The sequence below is a fragment of the Lissotriton vulgaris genome, unplaced genomic scaffold (genome assembly GCF_964263255.1).
Source record: "Lissotriton vulgaris unplaced genomic scaffold, aLisVul1.2 SCAFFOLD_1556, whole genome shotgun sequence".
In the NCBI taxonomy this organism is placed as follows: domain Eukaryota; kingdom Metazoa; phylum Chordata; class Amphibia; order Caudata; family Salamandridae; genus Lissotriton; species Lissotriton vulgaris.
In genome coordinates this window covers 259,894-277,879 of record NW_028250769.1, presented here as the reverse complement: position 1 = coordinate 277,879, position 17,986 = coordinate 259,894, and the positions used below count along the sequence as shown (strand labels likewise).

The 17,986-nt window shown below is 44.9% G+C and overlaps 1 protein-coding gene across 4 annotated transcripts in view; it reads right to left on the bottom strand.

Moving 5' to 3' along the window:
• The window catches only part of LOC147663126 (epidermal growth factor receptor substrate 15-like 1), a 326,980-nt gene that overhangs the window by 266,273 nt on the left and 42,721 nt on the right, over positions 1-17,986 (bottom strand). For all 4 annotated transcript variants that reach the window (XM_086950659.1, XM_086950660.1, XM_086950657.1 and 1 more), the window contains exon 2: positions 1,806-1,847. In XM_086950659.1, coding sequence (XP_086806785.1) covers positions 1,806-1,847 — 42 coding nt within the window. The remainder of the gene's footprint in view (positions 1-1,805; positions 1,848-17,986) is intronic.

Genomic DNA, 17,986 nt, shown 5'->3' with positions numbered 1-17,986 from the left:
CGCCTGTCCCAGGTTATGTAGCTCCCGGAGGACGAACTCCCAGTTGTTTGACTGTGCAATGATCCACCGCCATGGAACGCTGGAAGGCTACCGTTGGTGAGGTTTAAGGTAGGTTAATGCGAGGTGTGTCATTTAGATCACGATGACATGCAGACCAAGCGCAAACTGGTTACAGTGTAGAAAGTAGAAACCAGGGAAAGAATCAGGGAGGAATCAAAGACAACGGGCAGAGTACAAGAGCACACGGCTATAAGGAGCCTTTACAAAACGGTCTTTCATCCGGCACTGAAAACAGCACTAGAAATCTAATTTTCCTGTACTCAAATCCCTATTCAGCTCAAATTTAAAACAGGATGCTTAATTGTGGGCAAAGTAGTCCGGAAGATCTAATCTATATTTGACAGCAATTGCATGGATTATTATTAATCTCCGGTAAATCTTTGTTTCTTTGTTATATTTTGGGCAACATATATGAAAATAAAAAAATTAGCGTGCTGGAAAAGCAGTATGGCCAACCAATAATGTAGATAAATTAGAGATGTGGGCTATATTTAGAGAGTTCTCTATCGAAGGTGAGGGATGTTTGATTTTTTTTTCTTTCTAAAACAGTGAAACAGTACTTAACAGAAGCTCTTCAATAATTCTTAACATATGGGTATTCCTCTGGTAGCATGCCATTCCTTTGCTTCGAGTTTGTCTGTGCCATTATGAAAGACGACAAACAAATTAAAATCTGTCTTAGCCGCAATACAAGGTGAACCATCCAGCCTGAAATGCTAGGCCATGGTCCCTCTGAGCAGGAACACATGCAAATTCAGGAGCACTTCTAGCCTTTAAGCCTTTCTGGTTAGATTAGTGGGAGCTCAGGACGTGCATCGGGGCACACTGCTCCAAGTAGAAGATGATTCAAATACCCATCAAAACCATGTCAGAAGAAAGTTTTTGCATGTGTCTACAGTGAGGCCTGCTCTGTGTAGCATTCCATACCACTGGTCATAGTGGATTACCTAAATGATCCATGTACCAAACACAACTCCTTTCACCAAGACCATCTCTAGATTGTGACTGGGTGTGATCCAAACGAGGTATGACTGGACTGAATGGCAACCTCGCCATATATGCTGAATTGTGCACACAAGGCCATCCTTCAGGTCTCTTTGGATGAATCTGGATATGCATCTTCCTTTCATTCTAAACATTTATTTTGCAAACAATGAATATCTTTCTTATGCTGGCCTTGGCACTCAGGCTTCCCCCTCTGAGACCGTGGTTGTCAATCTGTCATGACATCAGTAAACAGCGTAATTAGACGCACATGACTTGTTCACTGCAGCGTTGTGCTGTCCAGAGAACTGCAGACTGGCCAAACCTCAACGCCAGACTTTTCTAAAGATGAAATGGAAGCCAGGCGCAACTAAACGGCAGAGAAAGCAATAACTCAAACAAGAGTAAATGGGGTCAAGGAGTAGATTTTTCTGCAAGACCCCTCAGCTGGAAATGATCTCCTGGCACAAACACATTAGACCATACAACACAAAGCAGAAGGAATGAAGCTGGAATAAAATACACACACACCATGAGTGACATCACAGGATGCACATTCACATGGTGAGACCATAACTAAGCTGTCAAGAGGGAGACCCCCGATAGGCTAACACTGAGACCCTCCTCCTCTGCTGCTTAGTTAGTTGTTGACCTTCAGCCAATATTACTTTTGATGGCACTAATAATCCTGAGCATCCACGTACAGCTTGAGGAGCAGCGGCGCTATGTAAAATAGAAAACGGATAACACAGACGTCATACCTGCTTGTAAAAGGTTTCATATACTGGATTCCCACTGGAAAGCTGCACAAAAAAAGAACACAGCGGTGATTTAAAAATGGATAAATCAGCTATCCTGATTATCTCACAGCCTTCCTGAATGAAAGATGTTTACTATGTTCCAGGCAATCATTACAAATGATTGAAGGAATTCAATGAACGCACTCTGGTTTGTTGTTAACACAAGGCGACACAACACGTTCATCAAGTATAATGATCTTCAAAATCTCATTTCAGTGAGGTCTACAGCACTCCCTTCTGGTAGGGCAAAGAATATTATATATCTATATGTTTTTTGATTATTACATATCAAGATCCAGCTCCATAAGGGAAATATATAAATGTTTAACAAAATGTGAATTACCTCTAAAAAAAACTCGTAAGATACAATAGTTACTGCTCTATACATCACTACAATCATTACTAAAACAACATCAAACTTTGCAATATTCATTCCATTACATACCATGTAAAATAATCCCAATAAGAAACAGACACTTTAAGATTCAATTTAAAAAACAAATCTCACAATTGCAATAATTACATCTCAATGAATTACTTGAGTTATTAAAAGTAAAGCAATATCTCTCGACACACAGGCATATTTTTTAAAGTTAGAAAATAAAATCAATTTTCACTGACATTTAAAAGAGAGCCAGCACAATATTAAATTATTAATATCAAGTTTAACTTGTAGACCACAACTACAAAGCCCATGCTACTCCCCCATTCTGATTCTAAGATCCTGCGCACTCCGTATTGGATTCACTCCTAATCTTAGTCTCAAAATCTCTTTTGGTATATTTTGATCTCAAAGTGAGCTCATAAATGGAGAAGTTTCAAATACCTCCAAAAAAGACCTCAGAGGGACTACTGATCCTTTCTCTTGTAAACAGAGCTCATCTTGTTAGGAACTTTTCGAGCTGTCAAATTAATCATCTGTTTCAATTCAAATTTAGTGAGAATCATTGCCATTTCCAGGTTATGAGCCAATTTATAAAGGTCCAAGATATGCTTTCTAATATTATGGCGGCTGGGAAGCCACTTCGAAGGAGGGCCTTCCAACATATCTGGGAGAGCTTTCTTTTCCATTCCAAAATACTAAAGGAATGGAAAAATCTTAGGACACATGCCCCGACCAAAAGCTGCCGAAAAATGTGTGTTAACACCAGTACTCAAGCCTAGATCACAGAATTAGACAATACCTGAAATAATCTTTCAAATTATAGCTTTCCACTGCAGGTCTTTCCACTTATGTCCATCTTAAAGGTCTAATAGTAATGCTCTGTGTTATGTCTGTGGGATAATCTTTCCTTCCAAAGCTCTAATTAGAGGAGGAAATGAATAACCACCATATTTTTATTGAATTTTCTAAGAGATAATATTGTATTTTTCAGTTTAACTAAAATAATTGAAGAAATGTGCATGCCATGAAAATCAACATAAAGGAAGCAATTGAAAATGCCTCTGTTAGTATTATGCTTCAGTAGTTTGTCCATGTATCCAGCCCAGTAAACCACTGACTCAATAATTCACTCTAAGTGGGCTACATCCAGTGCCTGTATTAGTGAGTACCTGCAAGATTGGGGATGAAGTGCTGCAATGCTGTGGGTGTAGCGCCATCAAACGTTTGTGTCATGATGGTGATCTTTTGCCTCAAATATCTGGTATCCTGACATTGCCATTTCCAGGTTATGAGCCAATTTATAAAGGTCCAAGATATGCTTTCTAATATTATGGCGGCTGGGAAGCCACTTCGAAGGAGGGCCTTCCAACATATCTGGGAGAGCTTTCTTTTCCATTCCAAAATACTAAAGGAATGGAAAAATCTTAGGACACATGCCCCGACCAAAAGCTGCCGAAAAATGTGTGTTAACACCAGTACTCAAGCCTAGATCACAGAATTAGACAATACCTGAAATAATCTTTCAAATTATAGCTTTCCACTGCAGGTCTTTCCACTTATGTCCATCTTAAAGGTCTAATAGTAATGCTCTGTGTTATGTCTGTGGGATAATCTTTCCTTCCAAAGCTCTAATTAGAGGAGGAAATGAATAACCACCATATTTTTATTGAATTTTCTAAGAGATAATATTGTATTTTTCAGTTTAACTAAAATAATTGAAGAAATGTGCATGCCATGAAAATCAACATAAAGGAAGCAATTGAAAATGCCTCTGTTAGTATTATGCTTCAGTAGTTTGTCCATGTATCCAGCCCAGTAAACCACTGACTCAATAATTCACTCTAAGTGGGCTACATCCAGTGCCTGTATTAGTGAGTACCTGCAAGATTGGGGATGAAGTGCTGCAATGCTGTGGGTGTAGCGCCATCAAACGTTTGTGTCATGATGGTGATCTTTTGCCTCAAATATCTGGTATCCTGAAGCAACCTCTCCTCAGCAGGTCAAGCACTAGTCTCCCCCTACAGCCACCCGACCCTTTACCATCAGGCTTGAGTCATTAAACCTTTAGCAAAATGGCCACAAAGCCTGTCGCTAACTTCCTCATAAGAAACCCTCGTCATTGTCATATTCATCCGTCTGCCTTCAACACAGTAGATCTCAACATATCACTGGCAAAGCCACATTCCCGGGGCTTTACTTGCAAGACACTGAAGTGGTTTACAATCTAATTTGAAGTGCCGATGTACCCTACCTCCTCATGTTTTACCAAGTCATGTAACACTACCATTCATCCTGCGGTTCCCACGAAGCCCATTCTTTTCCCTCTACTGTACTCTACTCCATGTATTTCCAGAGCAATCAATGTTATAGTTTCTCCTACAACATATTTGCTCTAGCATAAAAACGTTTCATCTAAAACACCAACAAAGATTATCAATTCAGAACAAAGTGGAGCTTTCTTTATTTTTTTTTTTTTTTTTTTTTTAAAGTTTTATATAGCGCTGACAAGATCTTTGCAGATATCAGAGCGCTTTACAGAAACAGGAGGTAGGGTAGACAAACTCTTGAAAACAATATAATATTCGGTAGTGAGTGAATTATTTGTCATGTGAAAGCCACTTGAGCGCAAAACCACTTACTGAAGAAAACAATGAACGATTGCACGAAAATGTTAACACGAGTATGACAGGTCATGGGAAAGGGAAGAATGTGGGAGGGATAGAACAGGAAGAATAGGACAGGGAAGTTTCAAAAGATTTCTCAGCACAGCAGGCGTAACCCATTTGACTTTTATAAAGTAGTCCTGTCAACATAAATATATTTTTGAGTTAATGGATTAGAAAAAGGTTATTACAATGTAGAATTGTGTATGATTCAAGTTCAGTCAAATCACTTGGTTTGAATTACAGATGTTTGTAGATTGTGCACAATTAAATCAGAAACACCACTTCGACTGCTCTCTAACTGCCCATCTTAGAATTGGCCGGAAAGAAGTAATTAAAACCACTTTGTGGTTAGAAGAGTCAATGATGGCCTGCTCAGTCAAGTGCAGTAATTGTACTTGTATTTGTCTTTATAAAACTTTATGCTAAAATGATTTTGTTTAAATGTTATGTTTTAGTATTTGATGTTTTAATTCCTTTATATTCCTGTAGGAAAGTTTACTATATTTTGGATATTCGTTTTTGGTTAACGTGTTGGATTAGTTTATATATACTGTTGATGATTTTCAATATGCTAAAACAAGAATAATGTTCGACTGACATACATGATTCGGAAAGGTTTTTCAGAAATGCAAATTATTTGAAAAAATAATTGAAAAATTAATATTAGATTCAAATAAATGTTTTACTACAATCAAAATCAGGGCCCTAGCTAAGCAAGCTAACAAACTATACTACCGTCCTACCCGGTCTCCCACTGCACTCTTGTTTCACCCGAGACCAGTGCTTCCCAAACTTTCGGGAACCACGGCCCAATTTTTAGACCGACAAAGTTTTGTGACCCACTTAGCTTTAAAGGACAAGGTGGGAGATTTTTTTATGTAACTAAAGCATTTTGTGGTAGCCCACAGTCATTCACAGGTGGCACATTTTACAGTGAAATGGCCAGTACACTTGCACAGACATACATATTTTTCTGATAAAAGTATATCACACACAAATGATAACGTGGAAATCTGGTTTAGTGAATTTTATCATGCGTGCAGCACTAAGTAAAGTATCTTTCCTTGTGATGATTGTATTAACATCTTTGTTTCCATCACACTTCAGAATAATAAAAAACGTGTTTAATTTTTTCTCTCCTAACTGCTAAATGTGTAAATTTAATTTACAGGCATTTACATTTTGTTGTGTTACAAACCAATTACAACCATTCCTTTCACACTACCTGTATCCCAATTAGACTGTCACAATTCACTTTACTTTTCTTAATCTGACTGCACAGTGCGAGGAGAATGCAAAAATCAATCCAAGGGTTAGAAAAAAACATAAGTTGCTATTTATCAGACGACACAGCCCGATATTTTACCTCGGTCTTTGAAGCACAGCAAATGTGACAAGATCTAGATTTCAAAGGCATCACTGTGTATTGCTTGGACTTTCATGAGCCATCAAAAATCTGCTTGCGACGCTGCTCCAGAAAAGGGACTGGCTTCCTCTGCAGGGTCACCTATTCAATGCGGATCAACTTCTGGAGCGGTGTCGCCTCTTGTCAGTCATGGCCTGCTGCTTCCCGTTCGGTGGTCATACCGGCACTGCAGCATGGTGTGGCAGGAGTGATGCAGCAGCTGGCGGGGACAATGCTGTGCAGGGTGCCTTCTATTGGTGATGGTGGTGCACGACAAAGGTGAAGCTGCTGGAACACATGAATATTGCTTGGGAGCCAGGCCCTCGCTTGGACATGGCTCACCAGGTAGTAAAACCCTTACTTCCTCTCGGTCTCCAATTATTGCTGCTTCTCACCACTTGGGCTACTGGGGCAAGCTGAAGTTGTGCCCTTTGTCTGTTGTAATATTTGGCCCAAGGGGTGGGGGAGTTTTCTGTTCCATCCCTCCTCTGATGGACTGAAGGAAGGATCATCGGAGGGACCTGGTTTTCCTCCCTCTTGTCTCAGAGTATCAAAAGAAGGGAGTCGAGAGCTCTTATATTATTGCTGATGTGCATGTGCACCACCTCATTTCATTAGAAGGAGGCAGGTGGGATTTGAAGTTATACCTTTCACTGTTTCGTGTTCTGCTTGACACTATATGGTCTTCTGTCATTTTCACCATTTTATTTTGTGCAAAAGTGCTATAGCAAACCTAATCAATATATAATAAAATCCCTTCCTTACCATCTTCACACAAACATACCTACCACCCAGCCCCCTTCCACATCCTCCTCCATCCTGGTGGTTTAAGCCGACAAGAGAGTACCAATCCCTCACCATGCGTAACCGATGCATCTACAGCATTAACCCCTCCCACCTGCCGCAATCTGTTGCTCAGTACATATCATGTGTCCTCCACTCCCAGATTCAGTTAAAACATCTGTTATGGATTGGAATTTTCAGTGCTGAGTTACATGCCGGTGGCTTAAATTCAACCTGGATACTAACTCATTTTCAACTCTGCATCCGTCATCTTACTTATTTGCTACAACCATCTGGTCATGTCCATAATTTGCCAATGATTGACTGCTTTATTTGCAAATTGGAATTGCAGTGATTGAGAACCACTGGTGACCAGCCGTCTCCTTCCATTATATCTCTACAGTCAATCAGTCAATTGACTTGTAGAGCGCAGCTAATCAACCATGAGGGCATCCAGGCCCTCGAAGGTAGCCGGGACTTGATTCAAACAGGCAGGTCTTCAGCTGCATCTGGAATTCTGACAAGGTGGTAGTGGTCCAGATGTGGAGGGGGGGATGCTGTTCCAGGCTGTTGCTTTGAGGTCATAGAAGGAGTGGCCTCCAGTCCTTTGATGGCATATATGTGGGTTGTCAGCTGGGAGAGGGAGGCGGAGGGAAGGTTCCTGGTACTTTGGTGGAAATGGTGGTTGATGTATGCAGGGCCGGAGTTGTGCAGTGCTTTGACTGCTTGGGTGAGGATCTTGAGTTGGCATCTCTTCTGGATGGGGAGTCAGTGGAGACTTCTTAAGTGAGCGGTGATGTGTGTTCGGTGCAGGAGGTTAAAGAGTAGTCTGGTGGCAGCGTTTGGGATGGTTTGGAGTATGTGGAGGAGATGAGTGGCGGTCCAGACATAATGTGCTTTGCCGTGATCCAGTCAGCTGGTGACGGACGAGGGCTTGAGTGACAGTGCAAGAGTCGTCTAGGGGGAGCCTTTTGAATATCTTGCACGGCATGCAAAAGACATGGAAGAAGCAGGGGGAGGTGATGGGCTTGATCTAGGGCTTCATGGTGAGCTTGCTGTTGAGGATGATGCCTAGGTTTCTGGTGTTGTCGGTGGGAGTGGGTCAAAGTTCCGAAAGCCACCAAGAGTCGTCCTATGGGGAAGATTTCTTATAAGAAGATCAAATCCTCAGTTTTGTCAGTGTTCAGTTTCAGACAATTATCTTTCATCAAGGTGGCAATGCTAGACTAGCAGGTGAGGAAGGTGTTACTGGTGATATTGCAGTCTTTGGATAGGGAGAGGATGAGTTGGGTTTCGTCTGTGTAAGTAATTATGTTGAGCCCGTGGTTCCGAACTATGTTGGCTAGTGGGGCCATATATGTGTTGAAGAGGGTTGGGCTGAGGGATGAGCAGATTATGTTCTTGCACTCAGTGGTAAAAGACGGCAGGAGTACCCGTTAAGTTCGTTATGTAAGGAAGGAAGTGATTCAGTTGAGGGCTGGGCCCTGGATACAGATGTTGTGTCGTCAGGAGATTAGGGGGTAGTGTGATACGGTGTTCAATGCTGCAGATGTGTCCAGGAGGATAATAACAGCTCTCTCTCCCCTGTTGAGTAGAGTTCGGATGATGTCAGTAGATACTATCAGGACTGTTTCTGTGCTACGGTTGCTGCGGAAGCTGGATTGGGAGTGGACCAGGACATGAAGCTTTGGAGAGTTGCTGATTGATCGTTTTCTCCATCATTTTCGCCAGAAACGGGAGCAAGCAGATGGGTCTGTAGCTGCTTATTTTGTGGGTATCAGCTTAAGGTTTTTTGAATAGGGCGCTGACTTTTGCGTGTTTCCACTCGTTCGGGTAGGTTGTTGATTCGTTGGGGGCATTGATGATGGTGGTGAGTAGTAAGCTGATTGTGGGTCTTACCAAGTTGAAAACGTGGTGGGGGCAGGTATCAGTGGGAGCCCCCTTGAGTGGATAGATTGCATGATGGTGGGTGTGTCCTAGTCGGAGAGGTGTTTCCGGGCCGTCAGCTGGGCGTCCTTGTGGGTTTGCTGGTATCTGCTTGGTTGGTTGGTGAAGATGGGCGGTTTGGGTTAAGAGCGAAGTTTCTGTACATTTTATCAATCTGGAGGTGAGAGAAATCTGCAATTCGGTCGCCGAGGTTTTGTGACGAGGTGATGTTTTTCCCTGCAGCAGGGGGGTTGGTGTACTCCCCGACGATGGTGAAGATTTCTTAGCTGCAGTTGGAGCTGGTTTCGATCCGTGCCGCTAGGGTTCTTCTCTTCATCTCACGTAGTTGTTTATGGTATGTGTGGAGTACAGTTTTGTAGGACAATCTATCTGTGTCATCTTTGCTGGAGTGACATATCCTTTTGAGATGTTTGCAGTGGCGCTTTATGGTTCTCAGCTGGCTTGCTTGTTGGTTTCTTATGTGCTTGGGAATCTTAAATGGTGCTAATGTGTTGACACAGTACGTGATCCAGGTGCTGAAGTTTCTTACATTAAGGTCCAGGTTTCAGGATGTGATCGGCTGGTTGTTGGCCAGGGCATTGTTCCATTCAGTGTCTGTGACCTTATTCCAGCTGCAGCATGATGCGCTGGGTATTGAGGGAGGGGGTGACTCTGGTGAGGAGATGTTGAAGTGGGTGCTGTGGTGGTCAGGTGAGTTATGTGGTGTGGCTGAACTTGATCTTGTTGCTGAAAATTAAAATTGGGTAGTGTGTGTTGCCTACAGTGTGAAGGGCCCAAGACAAGCTGGTTGTGGTCAACACCTTCCACGCCTTCGAGAAGGTTGGTTGAGTTCTGGTCGGTGGGATTGTCCAGGTGGAAGTTGAGCTCACCAAGTAGGAAGTCCGAGGTGTCGATTATGAGGGGGGGGCTATGAAATCAGCAAGGAAGTTGCTGAAGCAGATTCTTAGTCCCGGTGGGGGGTAGACAAGGGTTTGTTCCTTTGATGGTGTTTTTCTTGTTCAATCGCAGCTGGAAGTTCAGGTGTTCCACTGTCGGTATGTCGTTGTCCATCATAGTGGTGCAGCAGATGAATTTTTAGTGGAAGATCGCTAGCCCCCGCCTGGTCTGGTGGTGTGGCCTCCCTGGGATATCTTGTACCCTTCTGGGCAACGGTGGCGATGTCAGGAGTCGAGGTGGGGTTGAGCCACATTTCTGTGAGGAACAGGACACCGGGCATGAGAGTAGTGATGAGGTTGCATACCTCGTTGGCGTGTTTTGCACAGCAAGCATGAGTTGAGGAGAATGCAGGGTAATTGGTTAGTTGGTGTCTGCGGGGTGTGGCACGTTGAGTGCAGAGTGCTCCGGGTGGTTGGTAGTGTTGGTAAGCGTGTGCTGGTGCAGGTGAAAGGGCCCACCATGATGTGCTGCACAGAATACTGTAGGGGTGTACTTGAGGGGGTTGCTGGGCCAGAGTTACTGGCGCTGGGCGCGGTCAAAGTACAGACAGGCGCTGATGGGCTTGCCTTTGGTACACCAGTGGCACACCCGCTGCACTGCAGCCTCCATTAAGTAGATTCTGGAAGGTGGGGAGGGTGCTGGGGCCGGTAGGCAGGGCACACAAGAGCTGGAGGAGATTAGGTAAGGAGTGGGAAAGGAGGGAGGGGGAGCGAGAGTGCAGGAGGGTGAGAGGAGAAGAAAAAAGGCGGGAGCGGTTCGTGGGCAGGTGGCACAGGGCAGAAGCCAAGAGGTAAAGGAGCAAGAAGAACAATAGAGGGCAGCAGAAAAAAGCCACAGAGAGGGCAGAAAAGATCTTAAAGTCACTAATGTGTAAGATAGCAGAAGTGAAAGAAAGGCAAAGAACGAGCAGAAAGGACAGAAATGGGCATGAAAGCAAAAGTGGTAGAGCGGCACCGATTGAGCATAAAGTTCAGCAATGGACAGGAAAGCAGAAATGCATCGATAAGAGAGAGCAGGAGGGAAAGCGAGGACTGTGGGAGAGGGAGGACAGCATGCGTGAGGAGTGCAATGGAAGCGTGGAGCCGGGTCTGAAAGGACTTTGAATAGTCAGTGGACTAGTCCAGGTAAGTGGGAGCTGGAGCCTGGGCCACCCCAGTTCTCAAAGAAAGTGAGTCACCCTACTGTAATTTATTAATCCAAACTTTTTGGCTATCAGTTGTTTCTTGACTGTTAAATTATTCACACTCTCGTCAGATAATTTGTGGGGAAGCTAAGCCATGAGACTGTGCTACTCTAGAAGACAATGTTTTAAACCGCACTACACAGTAACATCTTAATACATTTCCCCCAGTGGACTTGATTGAGAGTCATTGGAGGTTTTTTTTGTGTTTTTTGCTTGTAGACTGTTAGAAAATTTGGCTTATTTAAAAAGCACTAGCCGGTAATTAGGCCTGATAAACATGTGCAGTGCCTGGGAAGCACTCTCTTCACAGTTAATGTTCAACTGCCCCCCTGGAGACACACAATTTCAAATCATCTCCCAGTACCCCATTTTTGTAGTGTTCCACTGCACTACAGAGGTTTGTTATAGTACCTACCAAAAACAAACAGCCAACATCACTAGTGCACAAACGTTATAGTCTACACGGTAGGTGCACCTGTCGAAAATTCAATGACTGGTGTACCCACCTTACACCACCAAACACATGATTACCTTCTCGTCAGTCTTCCCGTCCCATTTCTTGCACATGAGCAGCTCATCTGCTCCACAGAAACCTATTACCTAGCTGAGGTCAAATACTTCTCCCCAATATGGCGCTGCCTACCCAGCATACATACAGAGGGAAGTAGGTCACCATGACTTCCTGTTATTTTCTTTCTGCGGAAAGGTCAGATAAGTTTATTTTTCTATTATTTCTAGTGTTTCTTTTGCATACCATGACTTGCTCTAGCCGTCCCTGTTTTCAGGGAAGCTGGCCGCCCTGCTCAGCGGGCATTGGTTCTTGATGTGGGTTGTGGCCCTGAACGTCCTTACACCCATTTCAGCCCCCACTGATGCCGCCGCTGGGCTCCCTAGCCGCCATGTTTCTTCTTTATTTAAGTGCCAGCACGCTTGTGGGCTCACGAGCGCTTCCTGCATGCCAGCGGCTCTGCAATAGGTCTGGGGCCACAAGACTTTGTTTCCTTAGAAACAAGTCTGATGCAGGAAGCGCCCGTGTTCATGTTTGTGGCAATCATGGAGCCAACTGCCCCATGTGGCTCTGCAGGGATTCCGACGGTGGATGCGCTGTGCCGCTTGATTAATGAGGCTGCAGAGGCAGCGTTCAGCGTCAGGGAGGCTGACTGTCTTCCTGCTAAAATACCTAGGAGTACTACCCTGACTGACACGGGTGACCCTGATGAGGAGGAAGGACGGAGGGGTCACTTTGTGCAGAGGGCTGAGCTCTCTGATCTATTTGCCTATGTCAGGGGCAATCTGGGGTTTCCTTCTCCTGTGGTGCAAGAATTGGAGGATGATTTTTTCACCCAGTACCACCATCCTGACCCTGACTCTTTGCCTTTGCAAGTGCGGTCTGGAAAGTGCTTCCACGTGAATGGCACAACATTGATAAGACTGCATTCCCTTGCTTTTTGGGCAAACGTTATGCTTTGGAAGGGTTTTTCGAGGAATTCTAACAGTCAGTCAAAGTAGAAGGTGACAAATCCTGGTCTCAGTCCACTGGTGCCTCCACCGCTCATTCTCCAAAGCAGTGACTATCCGGCCTTTCCAGTTGGAGGGTGGCTTTGCGCCTGTTGTCACCAATGGTGGGGTCTTTCTGATGCCTGGGTGGTTCGGACAATGTCCTCCGGTTACAGGATCGAGTTTTTATCGCACCCAGCCTTGGTGCTTAGGGAGACTCCTCTGCCCCAGATTCCCGTGAAGCAGGCAGCTTTGCTGGAGGGTTCTTGGCTTCCCCTGGAGGAGGCAGCTAAGTCCAGGTGCCACCCCTGAAATGGGGGCTGGGTTATTAATCCATCCTCTTTCTGGTTTCGAAGAAAGACCTCTCAGACGTCCGCCCCATGTTCGAACTAAAGGAAGTGAATCTTCACATTCCTCAACATCGTTTCAAGATGGTACCCTTGCAGTCAATACTTCAGATGGTGCATCAGGGGTGTTTCCTCACCTCCCTCGACCTGATGGACGCCTAGCTGCATGTTTCAATCCATCCGGCGGATCGCAGTTTCTGCACTTTGTGGTGGGCTCAAGGCACTACCAGATCCGGATGCTTCCTTTTCGGCCTTTCATCTGCGCCAAGGGTTTTTACGAAACTTTTGGCCCCCATCTCGAGATACTCAAGTGTATCCTTACCTTGAGGACTCCTTTCTCTCAGGCATCGGAGGATGTGCATCAGATCTATTATCTCCTGGATTATTTTGGGTTCATGATAAACCACAGAGAGGCCTCCCTTCGGCCCTCCCAGTCTCTGAATTTCTTTGGGTCCTCTTCCGGATGGATCTGGGGATGGTGTTCCTGTCTCCTGAAAGACAGTTGACTCTGTTCTAGCCTTTCTCTTGGGTGCAGGTGCTGTCACAGTTTCAGGTGTCTGTCAGTCTCTGTGGAGTCAGAAGGAGATGGCCTCCACACTGCATGTACTCCCCTGGGCCCGGCTCCATTTGCATTCCTTCTTGCATCACCTGCTGCGGCTATGGGATCCTGCTGCACAGGCTTACGAGGCTCTTATTCCAGTAACCCTGGAGATTCGGGAATCCCTCCAGCGGTGGTTATCTCCTCTCAGTCTCTCCAGGGGTTTCAATCTCGATTCTCCTGTCGACCTCTTGTCGACCAATGCCAGCGCCAAGTGGTGGGAAGCAGTTCTGTGGAATTCCAAGGCTCAGGGAAGACGGTCCTGCTTCAGGGATTACCAGTCCTCGAACTGGAGTGAATTGATGGCAGTTTGGCAGGCCCTTCCTTGGTTTTCTCCCCTCCGTCGGAGCAAGGCTGTCTTTGTTCAGACCGACAACCAGGTTGTTTGTGCCTCTATCAACCGGCAGGGGGGGGGGGGGGGGGTTGCACCAGTCTCCGTTTCTCCTTTCCTGGTAGATTGGCCTGTGGGCCAATAGGACTCTCCTCTATCTTTCAGCAGTCTATCTACCAGGGAGGGAGAACGGGCCAGCGGATTCTTCGAGCAGTGCGTTTCCCTTGTCAGTGACCATGTGTCTGTCACCCATTTCTTTCGGCAGATTCTCTCCAGGTTCGGCTTACCCTTGCTGGATCGGTTTGCTTTAGATGTGATGGCCCTTCTTCCTCAGTTTTGCTGCCCGTTCCCCTCACAGTTACCCTGGGCAATAGAGGCTATCGCCATCCGATGGTCCCAGGGACTTCAGTATGCCTTTCCTTTGGTTTCCCAGGTTCTCAGGAAGATTCAGTTGGGTCGGGCGAAGGTTCTTTTGGTTGTTCCAGAATGGTCCCAGAGGCTCTGGCTTCCCCTTTTTCAGGGTTTGACAGTGTGTCCTATTTGGAGGTTTCCCTTGCACTTTTCTCCGTTGCTTGCTCCTCTTCTCAGCGTGTCCTCTCTCCTACTCCTCCGGCTGGGGGTATGGCACTTGAGAGGTTGACCTTGTTGGATAAGGGTTGTTCGCTTGAGGTGGCTCAGAGCATCCAGTTGCCTCACAGGCCTTCAACCCTGAAGTCTGACGTTTGTCATTGGAAGAACTTTGACTCTTGGTGTCAAGGGAAAAGTCGGTCTCCTGATTCCTGTGATCCTGTCAGGCTGTTAGACTATTTGAGGGATTGTTTTGTCATGAGCCTGGCTGTGTCCACTCTCCAAGCCTCATGGGCCACTACTCTTGCCATATGAGGTTCTGCTGTGGCTGCGGTCTCTCCTTAGGTGACTCGCATTTTTTGATTCAGCGTCCTTTCTCCCACAACTCCAGTACCCGCCTTGGACCTTCCCTTGTTGCTTCAGGCATTGACTGGTCTTTTTTTTTAGCCTCTGGTTTCCGTTGACATTATGTTTCTTCATCCAAAGGTTCTTTTTTTGGGTGGCAGTTTCTTCTGGTCGACTGTTGATCAGATTGGGGCTTTCCTGGCTTCTACCCCGTTCTTGAGCTTTTGCCCTCACTAGGTGATTTTGGGTCCTAGTCAGATTTTTTCTGCCCAAGGTCTCGTCTGACTTCCACTGTCAGGAGGATATTGTCCTTTCAGTTTTTTTCCCTAACCGGTCTTCTCCCAAGGAGGAGGTTCTCCCTTCTCTGGATGTATTGAAGGCCCTTCTCATCTACCTGGATCGTACCAGTGATTTTAGGCAGGTTGATTCCTTGTTTGGTACTTACGATCTCTCTGGGAAGGGTCTCAGAACTTCTTTGTCCACTGACTCAGTGGGTGAAGTGTGCAGTTTTCTTGTCTTATGAGGCTGCTCACTTTCCTCTTCCATCTTCTGTCCACGGGCGGTCCTCTCTACGGTACTAACCCTAGGACATGTTTAAGGGTGTGTCACTGCGTGACATTTGTAATGTTGCTATATGGGCCTCTCCCAACACTTTTGTTTCCAACTACAGTCTTCAGTTGGGGATGGCAGTGTCCACTGCTTTTGGGGCTCATGTTTTGTCTGCTGTATATGGATTGTGGTTTATACTGTTTTTCGGCATTAAACTGACCTGTGGCTTGTGACTTGTGGTTTTGTGTTTCAATCACAATGCACTTGGGTATGAGATCAAGTGTAGGGAATGGCATGACGGATGAGGAGGTAATGCCCGGTTACTCACCGGTAATTTTAATTCCTTCAAGTCCTGGTCTTTCTGTTCCATTCCGGAGCCCGTCACTCCCTCCCTAGTTTCTGATTATGGCGATTGTTTTGTGTTTTCTTTCACTGAGTTTCTTTGGTATCCTCAGGCAGTCCTAGTGACGTACTTCCCCCTTTATGCATGCTGGGTAGGCAGCGCCATATTGGGGGCAGCATTTGACCTCAGCTTGGTGATTGGTTTCTGTGGAGCAGACGAGCCTGCTCATGTGTAAGGAATGGAATGGGGAGACCAGGACTCAGAGTAATGAAGATTATCGGCGAGTAGCCAGGCATTACTCTAGTCAGGGTCCTCCATGCAATTACATGTACCACAACATATAGTCACTCTGCCTGCCCACAAGCTTCCTGGGTTTTAGCTGTCAAGACTCAAACTTTAATTTGCCACCGGTCTTTCGCCCCCTCCTGCCCACAATAGAACTGCATAAACCAAAAAGAGCAACCTCGGTGCATGTCGCCCAAAGAAACGTATCTTCTATTATCAAATGGTACATTAAGAATGTGTGCGTAATGGCAATCACACTGGGGAAAGTCAGCTTTGGGGTACTTCACAGAGTATATATACACAGCGAAAAGTCTAGGAAACAACCCCGCCAAACTACCTATCCAAGGAGGGACACGACTCACAAGGTACTTTGCCTTCCTCGACTCACTAGTCTCTGTACATGGCACAGATCACATTGCAGAGTTCTGAATAAAGGCGCCATAGGTCTTCAATCTGCCTCTGACAAATGCAACTTTGCATATTTAGAGTGGACTATTGCTGTATTAATATTTTGTTATGGTACATGCACAGATGTCAAACTCCCTGGGACTTAACACATTATTTATGTTATCAAGCAATACAGGGAGTCCTACTTTGATGATTAGATACCAAGTTTACATGAATGATGATACATTTTTCCTTAAGTGAGCTGCGAAACAGCATCCCTGGTATTGTGTTCATTGCTGAGTTTAAGAAAAAAGGTTTTCATGATATGAAACGGGGGGAATTACAAAAATATAGAATGAACATTATGGCACGGCTGTCTTTTATCCTACCTCTGTGGCTTGCCTGCACCGATGATAATACTAGTTTTGGGAACTATTGTTCTAATATTCAATGATCACTGCAGTAGTATTCTTTGGGAAACACCACATTTTTTCTCAATATTGACAATAAATGACAGATTTGTGCCCTAGATTTTAGTATATAATATTCATATTTTTACTCTTCTCATGAGATTAAGGCAAATATTAGGTTTTAAAAATTTTCCTGGTGCCCAATTTATATTTTTGCTCGCTCCGACTTGTCAGTGAGAAAAGAAGTGCGTGAGCCCCTCTTAACTTTCAAATTACACATAGAACATGGCTAAAGGCCATCTGGTCCTCGAGATCCGAGGCAAAAAACACACATAAGAGGTGGATGCTGTCATGGAGACGGCTATCTGCCCATCCCAGGAGTCTGAGCCTTTATTTCAATATCCTAATTGATGGCTCTGTACACATCCTACAACGAGAGTTATTAAGGCTGGGAGAAGGCACTAAGATTGCCGCAACATGACAAGTGTTCAAAGGGAATTGATGGGCTCCGAAGTGGTATTGCACAGCCCCCATTAGCTGGAATCCTAAAGTGAAATACTAAGAAAGGTTGACGACTAATGGCAAAGAATGGTTAGGCTGTGGATTATTAATGGATTTGTGCACAATCAGAGTAACAACATGCTGCAAAAGCAGAAATAATAAACAGCGCAACAACGGGAAATTCCGATTCCTTATTGTTTTATTTGAATGCGAGAACTAGGAGACCTCGCAGGTTCATTGGGTCAGGATTGGAGACGTTACAGAGAAAAACTCAATCTTATGGGCATGGTTGATAATATAATGTTAGGGTATATGATTGCCTTCAGGTCAGCCCGATGTTTACTATTTGCACTGCCTCTTGGCGCTGGGGCTCGCTGATGTTATACATTCCCGCACTGGTGGATGTTGAGGTAAATTAAGGACTCCTTCCCTTATCAGTGCATCATGGGATATGCTTGGGTGACAGACACCGTTTGGCTGTTGTGTTATCTAGCCCATCCACCAGAGTATTGTGTCCTTATGTGGTGCGCCTTGGTTCAGTTGCAATGGATTTTGTAATAGGTGTGCCTGTTCGAAGAGCTATAAGGATTATGAAGTATCTTTCTGTCTGCTTAAATTGTGTGTCAAGGTGTCCGGTGGTTGAAAGCGGACTTGCATGCTACTTTAATACTAGTCAG